Source organism: Carassius auratus, unplaced genomic scaffold (genome assembly GCF_003368295.1).
Source record: "Carassius auratus strain Wakin unplaced genomic scaffold, ASM336829v1 scaf_tig00015229, whole genome shotgun sequence".
NCBI classification, from domain to species: domain Eukaryota; kingdom Metazoa; phylum Chordata; class Actinopteri; order Cypriniformes; family Cyprinidae; genus Carassius; species Carassius auratus.
Genome location: NW_020524567.1, coordinates 1 through 18804, shown reverse-complemented (window position 1 = coordinate 18804; position 18804 = coordinate 1). Strand labels below are relative to the sequence as shown.

Here is an 18804-nt window from a genome sequence, read left to right as displayed (position 1 = left end):
CATCATTCTCTATTCTTCTTGTAATGTCTTCTGAATGGCACATTCAACAAAATCTATTCTGCCAAATAGGCTAGCTGGATCATTCACAGCAGGCCTACTCACAATTTTAAAGATGAAAATCATATATAGCTTTCTTTAATACAGTAAGTCAGCATGGGGCTGAATAAATAATTTAACTACTTTGGGTCAAGAAGATGTTGTCATTTTCTTTTTATCTCCAGTTGTTAGCATACTGATTCCCTAATACAAAACGTTTCAAACAAAACCCTGCAAATTCAGTTTTAACTAATATTATTTTATAGTCTTTTCGGCCCTTCAACTTCACTTTCTATTCAAAGCCTTGTGTGTTATCCCTTCAACCAACAGAAGCCAGGTCCTAATGCTGCCTTTACATGATTGTCAGAAAATACTAGTAATTGTAGATTTTTGGGTAAAAGACTAAAAGAAACTACCTAATGATCTCAAGTGCAGCCATTGGGATTATTTATGATAACCTTGATATGCCTGCATAAGTCAACCAATAGGATGTTACATCATTTTTGTGGGTAACAACCAGCACAAACATAAGCAAGTATTATGGATTTGATTAATTTTGTGCTGTTTTGTGGTAATAGTTTGTTCGACTTCACTATGATAATATTAAAATGTCAAAAGGTGGTTAGGAAATACCAAAGCTGACACCCTCATACAAACTAACTCTAATAATCACGGAGATCGCGCTGTTTTACACACCGCATCTTTTCGATCCACACCCTCTTTTTGAGGTCGACTATGTAAAGGACAAAGCGGGCGGCCCGCACTCCCACTATAGCAGTCATGACGTCAGCCCGTCGCCGCTCCCGTTGGATCATCCGCGGCTCGGGGAGAGAGAGAGAGAGAGAGAGAGAGAGAGACTGAACGGTGATTGAGAGAGAAGAGAGCTGAACGGCGGTGGCGGCAGCCATCTTAAACCTACCGCACTAATCCGAGATATACATCTTCTGGATATTTTTTGCAACACTTTGCTAAATCAGATTTTACCGGGCGAGAGGAGACAGAATAAGAGTGCTTAAATCCTTTGCTGTTTTTATTACGAAGACGGGATGCGGATCCGCGGGGTGAAACCTTCCGCTTCTGCGGTAGCTCTGCTTTTAGGACTATTATGCGCGGTGGAGGCAGCCAAAGGTAAGATTCAAGTCCTGGTTTTGTTTATAATGAAAATATATTTTATATGTAAATGTTTATATTTTATGGTATGCCAAGATAGTAAAATATATATTATTAATGTTCCCGTAAGTATCCTCGGTGCAGTTTGTAGACGATGTTCTGAAATAATCGCTTAATCTCAGTGTGTGGATGTTGCGTCCAGCAGTCTCGTGCGCGCCGCACATCGCAGTTTATTAAAAAACCAACCTCTGCTCTTAACTCCCCGTCTCGTAGTACTGAAAAAATGTCATGAAATAATTGCCGTGGCCTGTCAGCTGTGACATTTCCACTCTCCTTTACGGTTCCGCTTCACTTGACAGCTATTTTTGAGTGTCAAATCCTTCTACACACGAGTCTTCTGTGTCCACACCCCGCGGCCAAGACTTCAGCCTGCAGTTATTTGTAACATACATCAGTAGCGTCCAGTGCTTGGAAATCAAACTGGATTTCTATTCCATTCTCAAAGGCAGCGTGGGACGTTTTATACGATAACGAAGTTGTTTGAATTTGTTATAAATAGCGATAAAATTATGCGTGTCGTCCGCATTGCAGATCCTCTGTGGAATACTATGAATTTAAAAATTCATCTTTGAAATGGCTCACGCGCAGCTAAATATAACTGAAGGAGATCGCTGCAGGTGCACGCGCAGACATCACACACGGCTAGTGTGCCAAACATTTGCTTGTGAAACGCTGCCTTTAGAAATATCCTGCCGTGCACTTACCTTGTTCATTATTCTCAAATGTACAAGTGCGAATTACTTTTGATGTTAGACCTTAGTATGTGGATGTTATTAAAGAAATGTAGCAGTTAAGAAACAATTCCATTGTTTGTTTGTTTACATGGGTCAATGACGTATTTTTGTTGTGTAGTAATAAGTATTCTATAGCCTATAATATACAAAAAAAATGAAACTTAAAAGGTATTTTGAATTATTATTTTTTTGAGAGGTCAGAAATTCAAAATGTGTTTAAGGTGCAAGTAAAATATTTTGAAGGCTACTAGATGGTCACAGCACTTTTGGAGACATTAGGTGAATGGCTTTGTAGAAAATGGAACAAAAAATGAAACATGATTTCTAAGGTCTCGTCACGTTTAAGAGCAGGATTTTTTTGGACATCAAATCCTTATTTGTATTTGACCCACATACAGATCAAATCTTGGATATCCTTCGTTATTAGGAGTGCTAATAATCGTCAGTCATTATGTTGTTGCCATGTGATTGTGAGGCAGCTGGGAATAATTCATAATTCATGGTTGAGACTTAATTTTATAACTTTGTATGTGACCATCTTGACTTCTGAAGCTTTTTGTATAGTTTGATCTGTGGTTTTCACATTAAGGAATGCACCAACATCAGTTAATGTCCTTGAAATCAAACATTGAATGCATTATTATTACCTTGACCTTCATAGGCAGAGCAATTGGAACAATTATTAAAATAACATTAACTAAATAGAAAAGTTATGCAAATTCATAAACAACAACAAAAGTCTGGTTTACCAGACACTGGGTCAAATATCGAATTTGTATTATCCATTCCAGGGACTAGTTACTCTGCATTTAAATACTATTGAGTTTGATTGGATGCAGAGGAATTGATGTCAACAACAAGTCACATGAGATATTTTCTTCTCTCTTTTTTAAAACGAATAAGCATATTCATCCACAACTCTATCAGAACAGACCTCCAATCCATTTTTTGGGTTGCACACCACCTCCAACAGAACCATTCGTATAGGTTTACTTGCTTTACCAAAAATGTCTTCAGTCTGGTGTGTTGTATACATTACTGCTAATGTATACAACACACCAGACTGAAGACAAAATTTCAATCATTTGTGCAGTCTCTAACAATTTATGACTTGTTAGGATTGTGATTTCCAATACTAAAGTACTCTTTGGATCTGTGGATATCGCTAATTTTTCATCCCTGGAAAATTGAGATCGCTTGACAGCCAAAAAATGTGTCACTGTTTAGAGTAGCACTTGTGATTTGTCTAAAATTCACAGATGAGCAAAGTCCTCCATTTTCTCTCTTTTACAGAGTCTGTGAATTCACAAATTATTACCACATCTCACTCAGTGTTTATTAGCCTTGGATAACTTTATTATCCTTGATGCATTTGACAGGGTCTCTCATGAGTTTGACTAGCTTTGTTTAAACACACCTGCTCCCTTCCCTGCTGTAATCAGTCGAGTGAAAATCCCACCTTCACACTGAATTACACTCCTCAAATGATCACGAGATGTATAGGGATCTCTAAAGTAATATTGCATTTGTTTAGTGGATATTTTTACGGTTTAATTATAAAGCTTCTTCGAAAGGCTGCCATATTTTCTGTTTCTGGAGAATGCTGAGAGGTTAATTTAATGCTTTAATTCAAGCTGTGCTCACAAAGCAGTTAGTTAGTTATCAGATTATATCAGAGAAGCCGTTACCAACGTATATCAGAGAAGCTAACTTTCCCCTGCAGCTTATAACAGTGATTTATTTCTATAATTTGGCTTCTAGTGACAGATGGTTGTTCGTTTGGTACAAACTTTGATACATTTGTCTGGTTAGACGTGCACAATTTCTCATGGAAAAATGAGATGAATATTCATTTCGTAGCTTAGTTCACAACATTTCAGATTGGAGAAGGTTTTGTATAAACAGCTGCTTTGTTCGACTCTCATGGCCCCCGGTCAAATGTTTTGCCTGTTTCAGCAAAGTGAATCCTGTAGCAGAAGAATGTGTTAACTTACAGATGGCTTGATGGATAATCTTCCCATAGGAACTAAAACACTTTTGATGTGTTGGTTTTGCAGATAGCTAGATGTCCATTAGGAGCTTTTTGCTTCAGTGTAGGGCCCATTAATTCTGAGAACAGTGGGAAGGGAATATACACAGCATAGAGGATGGATAAAATAAGCTGAGCAGACTTTCTCTCAGGAGGAGGTATTGGACTCATTGTTCCTCACGGTGGAGCAGGGAATGCACAGGGAATGTTGTTGATGCACGCTGCTCGAACGTAATTACTTTTAAGCTTTTAGTGTTTATTTGAAGTGTTTTGAAAGCATTTGGCGCATTCATTTATGAATTTATTATGTTTTCTAATGGAAACATTGTTTTAGTTTTTCTGCCAAATCTGTTGCCCTGTGTATTGCAGTGGTTTAATATGTGTAATATGTTGTGCTGTTTATTCATGGAATTCGTACTCTGGGAAACAAAGGGTCTCTTGGCAGAGAGCTCAGAGCCGCGTGCCGCAATAAGCACGTCACAATGCGCCCACTGTTAGACGCAATTATGTATCTTGAATTCCAAGGACTTTATAAGCACAACAGATAACAATGCATTGCTCATCTGTTTTTTTGAAATTGCTGCATTTTCACTTTTAGGGCAGCCAGTGTAACAGAAATTTGTTCAGACAATCAGCCCTTAGTCATCGTGGCGGCTGGGCAGTCAGTGGTAATTTCATTGACCGCTTTGCGAGCTGAATTGAGTCAGTGATCTGTCAAGAATAGGTCATTATGTACTGAATATTAGGTCTGTTTCTTTGACTCGTATGGTAGCTGCTTGACTGCTATTGCTGATCTTTCTAAAACAACATTGTGCATTTGAAGTATACAGGCCACATTGCGTGTATGTGTTTGTTTATTGTAATAGATCTTTCTTTTCTGTGCTATGGTAAGTACTGGGTAAGGATGTGCTAAACGGCGTATTACAAAATAAATTAGAAGGTTAGCTGTTTGAATAACCAGTTCTTTGAATTTATCGGTCTGTAAACCGGATTGAAAGTCTGTACTATCAAAATCATTTGTCCTCAAATTTGTTTCTTAGAGTGGATGTTAATATAAAGTGCTAAGTATACATTACATACTCTACCATTCATAGGTCCGGGGTCGGTAAGTCTCTCATGCTCACCAATGATTGCATCCACAGCTGCATATGGATACTATTCAACATAGATGCAACGTCCTCACCTTTTGGTGAAAACTCAAAATAGGTCATCTATGAGTTTAATGTAAATCTGATGAGAACGTTTTTTTGGGATGGGGTTGGGGTGGTATCGTTGTTCAGGTTGATCGTGTTTTTGTTTTTTGTTTTCTTTCCAGGTTTAAAGATAAATCTTTCTTGATCACTCAGGAAGTAACGGAACAAAAGAATAGAGCCCATTCTTCAGTGCCCTAAAAATGATAACTTAATGTAGACCCTATTGAAGCCTATTTGGACAGTAACCCTACCCATAACATCATTACCTGCTTACATTTCAGGTCAACCCAGTCCACATGCTGAGTGCTCTGAAGAGAGCCCATCCATTCAGTGTCTGTCATGGTTTGTGCTCTTTGTTTAGTCTGATAAATGTGAACCCTCTGCTTTATCGTGTCAGCCCCACAGCTCCATGGGAACAGGTAACCAGAGAGTAGGTGTTACCTGTGGATAGAGGCCTCTAGAGACATGAAAAGCAGCTCTGTGTTCTATAGCGATGGCTCACTTTCACTCTCACTGGGCCTTTGTGTGCTCCATACTGAGCTGTGATTGAGCACCATTCACACGCCCTGCCCCCGTCCTCCCCAAAAACGCCTGGGCCTTGTCGTGCTGTTGCGACTGCTCCGCTGGACAAACAGATACTTCCTTGAGTACACACTGATCCCTTATTTTGGTTTGGCTATGAACCCTTCCTACTGGGAGATATATTGGGCAGTAGAGCCCAGAGATTTCCCTTATGAGACTTATACCTCTATGAACAATCAATTTCCTGACTGATGAGGCCTGTTTTAACAGGTAGTGCCATTTTTTTTATTTGTATGCAAACATTTAAGTGTGGTTGTCAACTTTAGACCAACTTAAAATTTGTTTAAGTCCAGGTAACAATTAACTAAGTTATTAGGTGCTTCATTCTCCCTTCAGAAATTCACACGATGCTTTTGAATGTTTGTTGGGTGAATCATTATGATAGCTGAGCTAAATTATGTATATATCTGGTTGTTATTATTATTACTGGTTATTACATTGTCTTTTGGTTGTGAGGAAATTTGTAAAAAAAAAATCATATACAAATATATTTAATATTATTTTATTATAATATTATTTAAAAAATGGTTTCATTTGTTTGATTTATACCATTTATGTTATAAAATAATAATTTGTCTAATTTGTCAGCTATAATGAATGTATAATTTTAGGTTTAGGTAATTGTCTAGTTTTTTTTTTTTTAGTCTATAACTCTGTATTTGAGTTTTAGGATTCTGCCTTCATGAGATGTGTATTCATGCTGCAACCCTTAAGCCGCGTTTCCACCGCTGGACTTTACCCAGGAACTAGGGTCTTTGGGCTGGTACTCGGTGTGTTTCCACCACAGGAACGAGGATATAAATAAAGTTCTGGCTAAAAAAAAATGCCCCTCAGAAAGTCCCTGCTGGTGATTTGCGTCATTGCGGACATCACACTCCCAAGTCGAATGTGCAAAGTCTGAACTACCGAGGACGCAAGTCTGAATTTTGCGTACTTTGCATTGAGAAACGCGTGCAGACCTATGTCACCAGACTATTCGCATAATCTACCCGGTACTTTAGACTGCGGTGGAAAAGTAAAAAGCAACAGGTCTGGGGGGAGAATAGTTCCTGAGGATAAAAAGATCCTGGTACAATTGTTCTGGGTATATTCGGTGGAAACGCGGCATTATTAGTTGTTAGTCATTATTCACATGAGAATGGGGTCTGCTCAGCAAAGATGTCAAACCAAGGCAACCAATTTCGGATGATGCTTCAAAAGGACACTGTTTTAAAGTCTCTTTAGCCCCTTTCACACTGCACGTCGGAACCCGTCATATTGCCGGAACATTGCTGGGTCGCCTTCTGTGTGAAAGCAACCACATTCCGGGATTGATTCCCGCATTGAACCCGGGTCGGGGACCTAGTAACATTGCCAGATTCAACCTTCTTGACGAAAAAATAGGTGCAAACTGTAATGAAGCAGAGATCAGTTAAGCCCCTTTCACACTGCACGTCGGACCAGCAATATTCCCGGAACATTGCCGGGTCGCCTTCTGTGTGAAAGCAACCACGTCCCAGGATTGATTACCGAATTGAAACCGGGTCGGGGACCTAGTAACATTGCGGGGTTCGACCCGGGTCGAGCGCTGTGTGAACAAAAGCCAGATCTAATTCCGTATCGAAGTGATGATGCGCGCTATCGCGCGACTCTTTTACCGGCTGTTTTGAAGGAAGATCAACGTTCGCGATGAAAACATATGTGCAAACTGTAATGAAGCAGAGATCAGTTAGTTCCTCACTTTCCGCGCTGACGCAGAGATCGTTTGCTTGCTTCAGTGAAAGTATAACGTGCCTAGCGTTTTCGACTCGTACATTATACGTCACGCGCTGATGTCACGTGTTGTTACGGGATCTTCAAGGGTTGTGTGTGAAAGCACGCACATATACCGGGTCATCACTGGCAGTGTGAAAGTGCAAAATCTAGCGACCCGGGAACAATTGGAGAAACACTTAACCTGTGTATTTGCCGGAATGGCAGTGTGAAAGGGGCTTTTCAGAAGTAACTGCAAATCCATCAAGTGTGAAATCCAATCCATTTTCAAGTCTGCTGAGGTGTCGATCAGTAGTTATCTTTTACTACCACTGATAGATCTTGAATTGTGAAGCAGCTGTGTGCTCAGTGAGAACTCACAGCTCGCTTGCTCTCGAGGTAAGAACGGAGGTGTCTGTGGTGATAATTGACTAAGGCTGTGTTAGATGGCACTCTGGGTGTGATCATTGTCATGAAAAGGTTTCTAGGCCATACTGACCGGAAATAGCCACCCTTCGTTAAACCATTTAAACATGCCGTGTGTGTACAGGACACCGGAGGAAGTTAGGGCCCGGCAGTATATCGACGATATATCGATTTAAATTTTTTTATAAACAATATGGTGCAAGACAATAAACTACTGTTTTATTGATATACAGTAGTTTGATATGAGCACATCTGAAAAATAAAGTGGGAGACAAAGGGAGCTATTATCCCTTAATATTAAATTATTCAATATGTTCTAAACATGAGACAAGCTTATATTAAGGGCTTTATAAAAAAAAATTGAGATATACTCAACACATATAGTTTAAAGCTGCTTGCCCTGTCAGATGCTCTGACGCATACATGTGCTTCTGACAGAGACACCGCTTGAGCTGTTTAATGTTTCAGATGTGCTGTTTTCCTCAGTCCATAACTTACATTTCACAGGTATATTCTCCATCTGTAAATGTTAGAAAGTCTGCAGTTAGGGGTGGATGAGTGCGTTACGAGTCACCGCTGAACTTCACAGACTTCAGTGAATGAGCACCGCCACATGTGTGCTCCAAACAGACAGAGCGTAATGAAATAGGAGCGCAAGAATTCTAACTAAAATATAGAGTTTGCTGAAATATTTGTAGTTGGAAAATAAATTTAATGTGTAGAATTTTAAACCTACAAGTAAGTGTATTTTTAATCAGTGTCTTCAGGATCATTAGATAATCACAGGTAGGTGAGTTTGATCAAGGTTGGAGCTAAACTCTGCAGGTCATTGGCCCTCCAGGACAAGATTTGGATAACACTGCTGTAAAGTGACTATGATGGGGTAATCAACACAGGCAAACACAATTAGTCTGTGCTTTTGTTTTTATTTATTTTCATATTTACTTTAGTGAATTTAACTTGTGCATTCGAAGCATTATTTTTGCTTTTAAATTGTAAGGTTAGAATGTAATGTCATTTTAACCCTTTTTGTACATATGTATATAGCCTATGTGCTTTTTTTTTCATAGCTTTTAATGTGTACTGTTTTGTTGGACAACATTGGGCAGGATGTGATTTTTTTATTTTTTTTATTTTTTTATATAAATCCAGATTCTAAAAAAAAAAAAAAATCCAAAAAGAAAAACTAAATACAGAGATACTTGATATAGCAATTCGGCCAAAATATACATATCACCCAGACCTAGAGGAAGCCCTGTGAAGATCTTTAAAATAAAGAAAAAATATTTCTAATTGTCTAAAGTGTCATTTTGGATGTTATTTTAGCTATTTATGTGGTTTTGTTTCCCGGTTGTTCAGGCTGTTCTGTCTATAAAGATCTAGAGGGATTCCAGCAGATGGATGAACAAGCATGGCTGACACCATAACCTTTGGCCTCCCCTCATCAATCAGATCATAATGCAACAAACACGCATTCACACTCTGCTTTTGTTTTGGAGGTCTGCCAGTTTAATGCAGATCTCCAAAAATATAATTCAGTCTCGCTCTCCATTTTAAGATGCCCATTCACCAGCGTGTACCCAACCCCCCATGTCAAATAATGGTAAAAATAAGGTTAAAGAAAGTATGTGGCTAAATTGCTTTATGCTCGACTGCAATAGAAAGTATTTCTCACGGTTTACTGACCTAGCAGCTAATTCATTGCTTCTGTTTGCCATAACTGAAGACCGTCGTTAGCCCTGTAGAGTACGAGTGAAGAACAGCAGGAAAAAGTCTTGATGGTTTCCTTTGGAGTGCCACCTCCCAACTAGTGATGTTCTCAAATCTTCCACAAAATCTGTATAATTAAATTTTAGCAACTGCAAAGGAAGAATAGGCATGTGTTCAGTGATATCATTGTAAACAATACTTTTGCAAAAGTTTAAAACCACGGTTTGTAATGTTTATTATATGCTTTCGTCAGTCAAAATAATGTCTTTGAATTATGTACATTTGAAGAGTTTTCTTGAAAAAAATTGATAAAAGCAATTTATTCGAATAAATGTGTTTGCAAGTTGTATGTAATTTGATTGATTGTATGTAATTTCTATACTTAATTACATTTACCTGAAGTTTTTTTTTTTTTTACGTACACTATCTTTAATTTTTTTTTTTTAAGTCTCTTGTGAACAATAATTCAGGCTTCCCTTTCTTGTTCCAGAAAAGTGAGAAATGAGAATAATCTACTTTGACCATAATTTATCGGTGTGTACTTACAACCGTCTTACAGTAAACTTTTGACTTAAGCATATGTGATACACCACAGCACTTTGTAAAGTTGTACGAGTCTGTGACCTTGTAAGTGAATGAAACAGGAGCATGTCATTATGGGATTAGGTGTCAGTGGGTTAACATGGTGTCTAACAGGATTGCTTGCCAGGCATAGCACAATAGTCCCTGACCCAGACCCCCATCTGTGCTCGGCGATTGCTGTCTGACAAGAGCCCCTGCTGTAATATTTGTCATCGATCAGATGACGTACCTATAGCTTCCTATCTGGTCATGGTGACGCAATCTGACTGGATGGCTGTGCTGGATAAAGCATGTGAAAGACTGTGACTAGGCAATTCTCTGCTTGCCAACTCCAATGTGTAATGTGTTTGGATATAAAGCCGCTGGCTTGTTCCAGATTCCTCTGCTTTAGTATGACAGACAGGGTTTATTTATCCCTTTAGACATGCAAAAAAAAAAAAAAAAAAAAAAAAAAAACACACACACAGGACCTGGTTAGTCTGATGTTCTTAAGTATATGTCTAAGATCTCCTAATCTCGTGTGCTGCTGGGATGGAGGCAGTTTTAGGCCAACAGTGTTTCCTCACTCGGCTGCATCATTAGCCACTAATTTGTGCCTGCTAGCATTAGAAGATTTAATTTCGGCTAAAAGTAGTTGCTCTTGCTCTAATGACTATGTTCTATAGATTGGTGAAGGAGGTCATTTATGTGCTAGGATTCTGTTGTCACCCAGTGGAATTATAAAACAGTTGATACGTAGTAATAATGATAATAATAATGTGTGATTAACTTTAACATCAAAAAATGAATTTTAACCACTATTATATTATATTATTACTTTCTATTCTGTTCCAGACTGCTTCAGCCTTCAAATGTAATTCAAATATACAAATATAAAACCTCAAATATATATATTCTTGTTCTTTAAGTATGCTGTCAATTAATAATTTTGAATGAAAACAACATATTTGCTCCACTGTTATCAAGTGTTAGTATTGCTTTAATGCACCAGTTACATAACATTGATTTGCATAGCTTTCATGTATAAAACACTCTGCTGCATCAACCTCTTCAGACATTGAATGACAAAACTGAGAGCTTTTCCATCTCTAGTGACCTTTAGCCACTTGTTGCGACACTCTATTCGACTGCTGTCATTATGAAATCATATTTTTGGTGTGTTGTCCTCATTTTAGCCTATTTATCAAACAATTCTATCTGTTACTTTTGTCGCAAGTTCCGCAACAGTTGCATTGTGTTGCTGTTGTGCAAGGATCTAAAGTGTGTCTATGCAAGATGCATGTAAAAACAGCCAACTGGCTGCCTGCCGTCCCAAACGCTTGCCTTGTGCCAAAGCTGCAGGGCGCTCAGAAATTCTATCAACAAGATCAGAATTCTTTCAGTAGTCAGATTAATTCTCCGCCAGCCTGGTAAGCAGCCCTTCCGCTTGATACCCGCTCGTTTAGTTTATAATGATGCACACCAGACATCAGTGTGGGCTTTTCAAACATAAGCTGTTTTAAATGGTTCATTAAGGGCTTCAAGGAAGTTTAAAGAAGAAAATGATTGCCATTTGATTGGTAAATGTGTTTTTGGTGAGAGAAGGAGTGATATGTGTGTCATATGTTATATGAGTGTGTGTGGGAGTGTGGCCAGTGTTCAGCAGGTGTTTGGCTGCTGTGTTTAGTGGTTTTCTCAAGCTGGGATCACTGCCATGGCTGAATGCTCTCCAAGAGGTCTCAAGGACCCTTATTGAGATGTACCAAAACATTTGCAAATAAAGACTCATTCATTAAATTGTTGTCCATTGAGCATCTTTATAATTCACACCATGTTGCCTGTTCGTGAACAGGTTCTTAGTGATTAGTATTTATTTTCATGTTAATATGTGATGATAAACGTGTTTTTAGATTTTTCTCTGCAGGAGGGTTAGTGAGTACAAGCTGATCTTTGTCGATGTAAACCAAGCTTAACCTCGAGTGTTTTACCACTCAAATACAAATGTCCCATGTTCCGGCTTTGATTTACTTTCTAAGGCGTTTTCAAATAGTGTAGCTTTTATAAGCTTTTCATTTACTTAGGAACCCAAGCCATATCTAGGCACCACAATAAAATAAGGTGTGTTTCTATGTGCTCACAAAATATTTCTCATTATTATTATAAAGGTTGAAAACAGCTTATAATTTTTGGGGGAAACAGTGATACATTTTCTTCAGTATTCTTTGATAAATATCATGTTTAAAAGAACATCATTTTGTAAAATTAGCTGTTGAGACTTCAACATCCTAGTATCCTAGTAACCATCCTTATCTCCATGGTAGCACCCTAGTAACATTCTACAACACTTTAAGCATCTTGGTGTTTAGTTTTGCATGGGCAACAACCAAACTATTTCTTCCATTTCTAATTAGTTAAATTGATACTTATCCTTGATTCAAAATAGCTTTTAATTTCCCCCTCAAGTGTTCATCTTTAAGAAATCAGATTTAAGTGAGGTATACAATCTAGGCTATGTTATGTTCTGGTCTTGTTCTCATTATTAGTAGCGTTATATGCCCCAACATGCCCTTTCAGCATGTGAATTCCCTCGGCTCTTAAGGTTTTATAAACCTGGGATTTTAAAGCAGATTATCAGGCTAGTCTGGTCTGGCAATCTGTCCACAGACAACCAGCAGCAGCAGCAGGTCACATGAACCCTCTTTACTAAGACGATTTATGAGCCAGATCACAAATTTCACAGACAATACCAAGTCTTGGACTTCTCAGCTCTTGTTGTATGGATACAAAGCATGATTCTAATGCTGTGTTTGTGTAGCATTGATAGACATGTACAATTGTCGGTTCCTGAACCATGCACCGTTTTAAATCACAAATGTATTGCAGCTGAAAATTAACAGGGTAGAGAAACATGAAAATGAAGCGGCAGTTCTGTCAAGCATGCAGTTTTTTTAGAAGGTGTGAAATTGGATCTGGCGTGTAATATGAATGGAGGTGAGCATTATGGTGTTATTGCTGTGGAGGTTATATCCTTCAATTAGTGTCACTGATCAGGCTTCTGCCTGCGGGGCGAGTCGTAAGACATCGGTGCACAGGAACCACGCTGAAGCCAATAAATCATGCGCATACACTCCAGCAGCTGCACACGGCGCAGATATTTTCAGACAGCAATTCTGAACAGTAAAAGGGATGGGAGCTGGTATCAAAGTGGATGTTGATGGATTGTAAAGCACAAGAATCTTAGATTTAGTTTATTATGTTTAGCTTGAGTGAAGATATTTTTCAGTCAAAGTGTACTTTCGTATGATTACAGATGTTAGATTTATTCACTTAGCAGTAGGGTTTGCCTGATATACGTTGGCTGACAGTCACAATGTTGAGTCGGCATCGTGATGGGATGAAGACTAAAACATCTAGTGGAAAATGTATGTTTTTAATGATTTAATTGTTTTCAATGTTTTGGCAGATGGACATCTAACTTTTGCATATCGATTGTCTGAAAGCTGTGGCATCGATTTAAATAAAACAGGAACTAAAACATTGTTGACCTAAACTTTATTTAATTTGTTTATAAAACATTCATCACCGAAATGCCGGGAACAAACAGACACACTTGCACAACTGGAGAAACAAACTGCATCCACTGATCCCTTAACGCTGGGCTCTTTGGGAAGCTGAACAAGGTTCACATAATGAAAACATATAACAAAAACATAATGACAAATCCTTCTCGAGCAAGTCCTGTGCAGCTCTGTCGACGACGTCCGTAACACGAATGAAGCACGCTGAAGGTGTTCTCTTGCTCTCGCTCGGGTTGATGTGTACACGTGCTCTTCCTGGAGAAGTCCCATACAAGGAATTCCGCCCTTTATGACATCATACAGGGCCACACTTGAAAAGAAAAAAATTCCGAAGCTTATATTTGGTACAGAAATACCCTCATATTATATACCCATATCATATACCCTCATGTTTTGTTTATGAAACCAACTCTTTAATAGTCTAAATAAGTCAGAATGCATGAAATAGCATTAGACCCCCTCTTTTTATTATGTAATGTATACATTTACACTAATACTGTACTTTGGTACTGCTAATATTGTTAGATCCTTTATGAAAAAAATGTTTCTCATCTTTTTCCTCAATCACTTAATGTAATAAATCTGTACTTTGGGACTGGAAAGACCATGATAAATAAGCAATATGCACAGAAACTAGTGTTTATAATTATGGTTAAGGATCAGCTAAGTGCTTGCTGAAGAGCTATGTTTTTAGCTTGTTTGTCAACAGCTGATTCAGTCTTGTGGATGGACCCTGCTGTTGACGACATCAGTCTGAGCTCATTTTGTTTCCCTACGGCCTCCTGCTTCCTGCCGCTGCGTCACTGTTAGGTCCGCACACAATGAGATCAGCTCTGCAGGAGTGTCCCCTTTCACTCAGCAACTGCTGATGTGCTCACATTTTGGGTAGAGGCACTGATTAGCCGTTGAAGAGAGCAATCTGCCCTTCACATCAACCTCTGCGTCCGGACAGTGCAGTTACTGCAGTGATTCTGCAGTCTGAAGCTAAAGTACACTGTATCTGTCCTCTCTGCTTTCAGAGCTCAGAGCCTTCAGTCAACACTAATGAGTCGCTGAGCTTCTGTCTGCTCTCAGCCCGCACAAACTGCTAACGCACTACTTCTGCGTTATGTCAGTGTGTGATTTTGTGCTCTGGCTTTTATCTGGCGTACAGTTGTGCTGAAGCATAGTGCATCCTCACAGAAACCAAAATAATTGGTTGTTGTCTAGGCTTGGTTTTATTCAGCAATAAAATTAATTTCTATTTTCCTGTTGTTGTTTTTTTTTCTGCCAACAGTAAATAAGCACAAGCCATGGATTGAGAACACGTATCATGGTATCGTAACGGAAAATGATGACAAAGTTCTCCTGGACCCTCCGCTGATAGCCTTGGATAAAGATGCCCCGCTGCGCTATGCAGGTAAGATCCTCCATCTTCTGGTCTCATATGAGGCTGTCAGCCATTTTGCTTCCTCATGCTTTCCAGACCATGAAGAGATAGGTCACCTAAAAGTGAAAGTTCTGTCATTATTTCGTCCATTTTCTTTTCTAAGTGTGCTTTTCTGTTAAATTAAAAAGTGAATGGGAACTGGGCTGTCAAGCTCCCAAATAACAAAAAAGTGTGATAAAAGCAGTTCATATGGTTTGAGCATTATATTCCAAGACTTTTTAAGCCAAACTATTGCTTTGTGGGATAATCAGAAAAATTTTTGCCATTATTTTTGAAAATGTTCCCTTTTGCGACAGAGTTATCGTTAACTAAAACTAAAATCATAAAAAAAACATTATTTGAAATAAACTTTAACTGAAAAAAAGTTATTTTATTTAGCATGCTGCAAATGCAACTTTCTTCATTTTAGAAGCCTAATAAAAACAACAGACAAATAAATAAAAAAAATACTGAAATTTACTGAAATAAATTTTGAAAAAAAAAAAAATACTGAATTTTTAAAAAAAAATAAATTAATACTGAAAAAAAACCACAACATAATTGTTAAAATTGAAAGTAGATTTTTTGACATGATTCATTTGAAACTCCATTGGTTCTTGTTTGTCATGTGAGCCGACATTGTTGGCATCAATGTTATTTGATGCTTTTAACTTTTTTTATTTATTTATTAATTTTTTTGTCATAATGGACTCTGACACCCTCAGTTCCCCTTTCACTTACAATACACGGAAACGACCGAGCAGGAGAATCTTGCACCATTTACACAGATATCATCATACAACTTTGGAAATGGACTAATGACAGAATTTCCATTTTTATCATAAGAAGTGTGTTGCAGTGAGTATAGACCGTGGACTATATGCACCCAATTTGTCTCCAGTTATTAAAGCTGTCAAATGAGGGTGCGTTGATGTTATTCAATGAAATGATGAAATTATGTTATTCATGTTTTGATAGAAAAGTCAACAGAAGTTTTCAAAAGGTAACTTATCATTTTGAATATGTAACTCCCTAGGAAACATAATTAAAGTACTTTGTGAATTTTGTTTGAATGATTTTTCTCTTGGTCTGGACTGGACTTGATTCTTTAGTGTGATAATGTATTGATGGTATGATTTCCTACTTCCATTTTGTCAATTATCCTTTGTAAACTGCATTAAAGCATAACATAGCCCTATAACAAACCATAACTTTATTTTGAATAAAAGACCTAATATCTTCAGCTTGCTGTTGAACTTGTTATAATGTACTGATGTGATTGGTGAAGTCAGCTCTTGTTGGTAATTAGTTTTTGTAGATATTCTTACAGTTTCTAATGCTCTAGGTTAACGGGGCAGTTTTTTCTCCATGTACTGCTTTAAGTTTCTTGAGTTTATATCTGTTTGTGTCCCTAGACATTAAGCAGTAAATGTAGCACAAAACTGAATTTCTTAAAAACGCTGGGTTCCACTGATCCCTACAAAATCCTGGTGCGAGCTATGATGGATGTTGGTGGTGTGCTTTTCTCTTATCTTTTTCCACATATTAGATATAATACGTTTGAAGATCCAATTGAGGCATTTTTAAGCATATTTCATTAGTACAGATGAAGATATGCAGTCTAGAAACTTTTCATTTTATTAATTTGCCCCTTCATTTGCCAGTCAGAGCTCTTCTGATATCAAGATCAGTGAAATTTCTTCTTACTCTGCTTGTTTCCTGTGAGAGGGAATGTGCAGCCCTAGCATTGGCTCTGGCCATTTTTAATCACTTAGAGATTTACTTTGACCTTGTTTTAAATCTCTTTATGCAGTGGTCCATTGTCATCGCACTCCCTCCTTTCTTACGGTTTAGTTCCAGTCCTTGTTATTCTCCTGGGGCACGCTTTATATGGGACACTGCTATCAAATGAGTGGCAAACATTTGGGGAGGAAGATGGGTCCACAAGCACTAATGTGGTTTACCTTGAGTTATTTGAATAAATATCAAAGCACTTAGGTAATTTTTCACTGATAATCTTCCCCTCAAGCCGCAAGCGCCTCATAAATATATAATTCCTCGATAGTTCATAAGCAATCATTTCAGTAAGCGTTGTTTGTGTGAGCCAGCAGTGAGAGTGCAGACATTTGGCACACTGATTAATTAACAAGCTTTCTTAAATTGACTTTGAAGCATCACATGGCTGTGTGGGTGACTGCCGCATTCTTAGCATCTCCACTGCCACGCTGACTAACTCACTGTACTCTGATCAGAGAACTTATGTGCCATTTACATTCATTTATACCAGACCATGTTGCTAAAGCTAACCTGAGAATTGCTGATGTTTTCATTAATGGCAGAAATTTACTTATTGTATTGTTGTTGCAAAAAAAAAATCATTTGAATTATTTAAATACTATAAGTTTTATTAACCATTTTCTTTTTCTATTTTCTAAGTTTCTATTTTCAAAGGGTACAGCGTCGCATTAGGGCAGACATGCAGCATCATTATTGATGTTCTGCTGGTCTATTATAAACCAGATCCAAGCATCAATTTCCCACTGCAGACATTATGTACTCTATAGAGGGCTCTTACATTCCTATCAGTTTCCAGCCTGTTGTCAATTTCAATATTTCCTCATTGTGAGCGAGTCCTTTAACTTTTTAGGCCTCTGAACTTAAATGCTTAGGCAAGTAATGAAGCAGCAAATCAAATAAACAATTAAGTCGCTCGCTAGTCTTTTTTTTTTTCTCTCTCTCTTCACTGCTATTGTTACATCTTCATTGATTCCTCTGTGCAATATGGCAGTCTGAGGGAACGAATCAATATTCATTGTGTTTTGCCTGATGGGAAATGGAGGGTTATTGGAGTTGGCACTCGGCACGCAGGCTGAAGCGCCAGTCTGGGTTTTAGGGGAAGTGTGGGGATATACAGTCATTAAAGCTCCAGAATGCACTGATGAGGCACAAAGCTTCCACCGCATGACTTGCTCTGAACAGCAGATCCTAATGGAAAATCCATCTCTAATTGTGAGAGTAAAAACAGGGTGGACAGGTCCACCAGCAGAGGCCACCGATAGGGTCAAACCGGACCCTTTAGCAGTCAGCCGAGCAGAAGTTTTTGTTGTTGTTGTTTTTAAATAATGGCGGCTAATTTTAGTGCCTCAACAGGGACTCTTTGACAATTTCCTCCAGTGGTCAAGGCTGTTTTTGGTGTTTCGGTTAATGTGGACTCATCAAAGTATATTGTTTTATGTTGTATACAGTCATAATAGGGCTCAGAAAATTCAGAAATAACTTGATGCAGATTGCTACAAATGTTAGGGTCTGTGAGATACAGAGGCTAGTGATGATGCAAATGCACTTTTTTTTTTTTTTTTTTGAAGTTTTGAATCAATTTACTGAAACAGACAGGTGGAACCGATCCATAGAAATGAATCCCAACTTTAATGCCATTTTTTTTTTTTTTAGTCAGAGGCACTGTTAAATCATACCTGTCCCTATGCTCTCATAAAGACGTTGTGACACACACTTCAAGAATCCTAATCGCCTCATTAAAAGCTGTTCATATATTCACAGTGTTGTTTAATTTTATATTGCAGCAAAGTGATCATAAATATTCAATATATATTTGCCCAACCCTAGGCTCTACCAATGTGGAGTCAAA

At 38.1% G+C, this 18804-nt stretch overlaps 1 protein-coding gene across 1 annotated transcript; it reads left to right on the top strand.

Annotated features, from left to right (window-relative positions):
- The first annotated feature begins 862 nt into the window (after positions 1 to 862).
- Positions 863 to 15313, top strand: LOC113074621 (calsyntenin-1-like). The gene is made up of 2 exons (XM_026247439.1): positions 863 to 1164; positions 15027 to 15313. Exons 1-2 carry the CDS (start codon positions 1083 to 1085, stop codon positions 15296 to 15298), a joined length of 354 nt encoding a protein of 117 aa, XP_026103224.1. The 5' UTR covers positions 863 to 1082; the 3' UTR covers positions 15299 to 15313.
- Positions 15314 to 18804: the final 3491 nt, after the last annotated feature.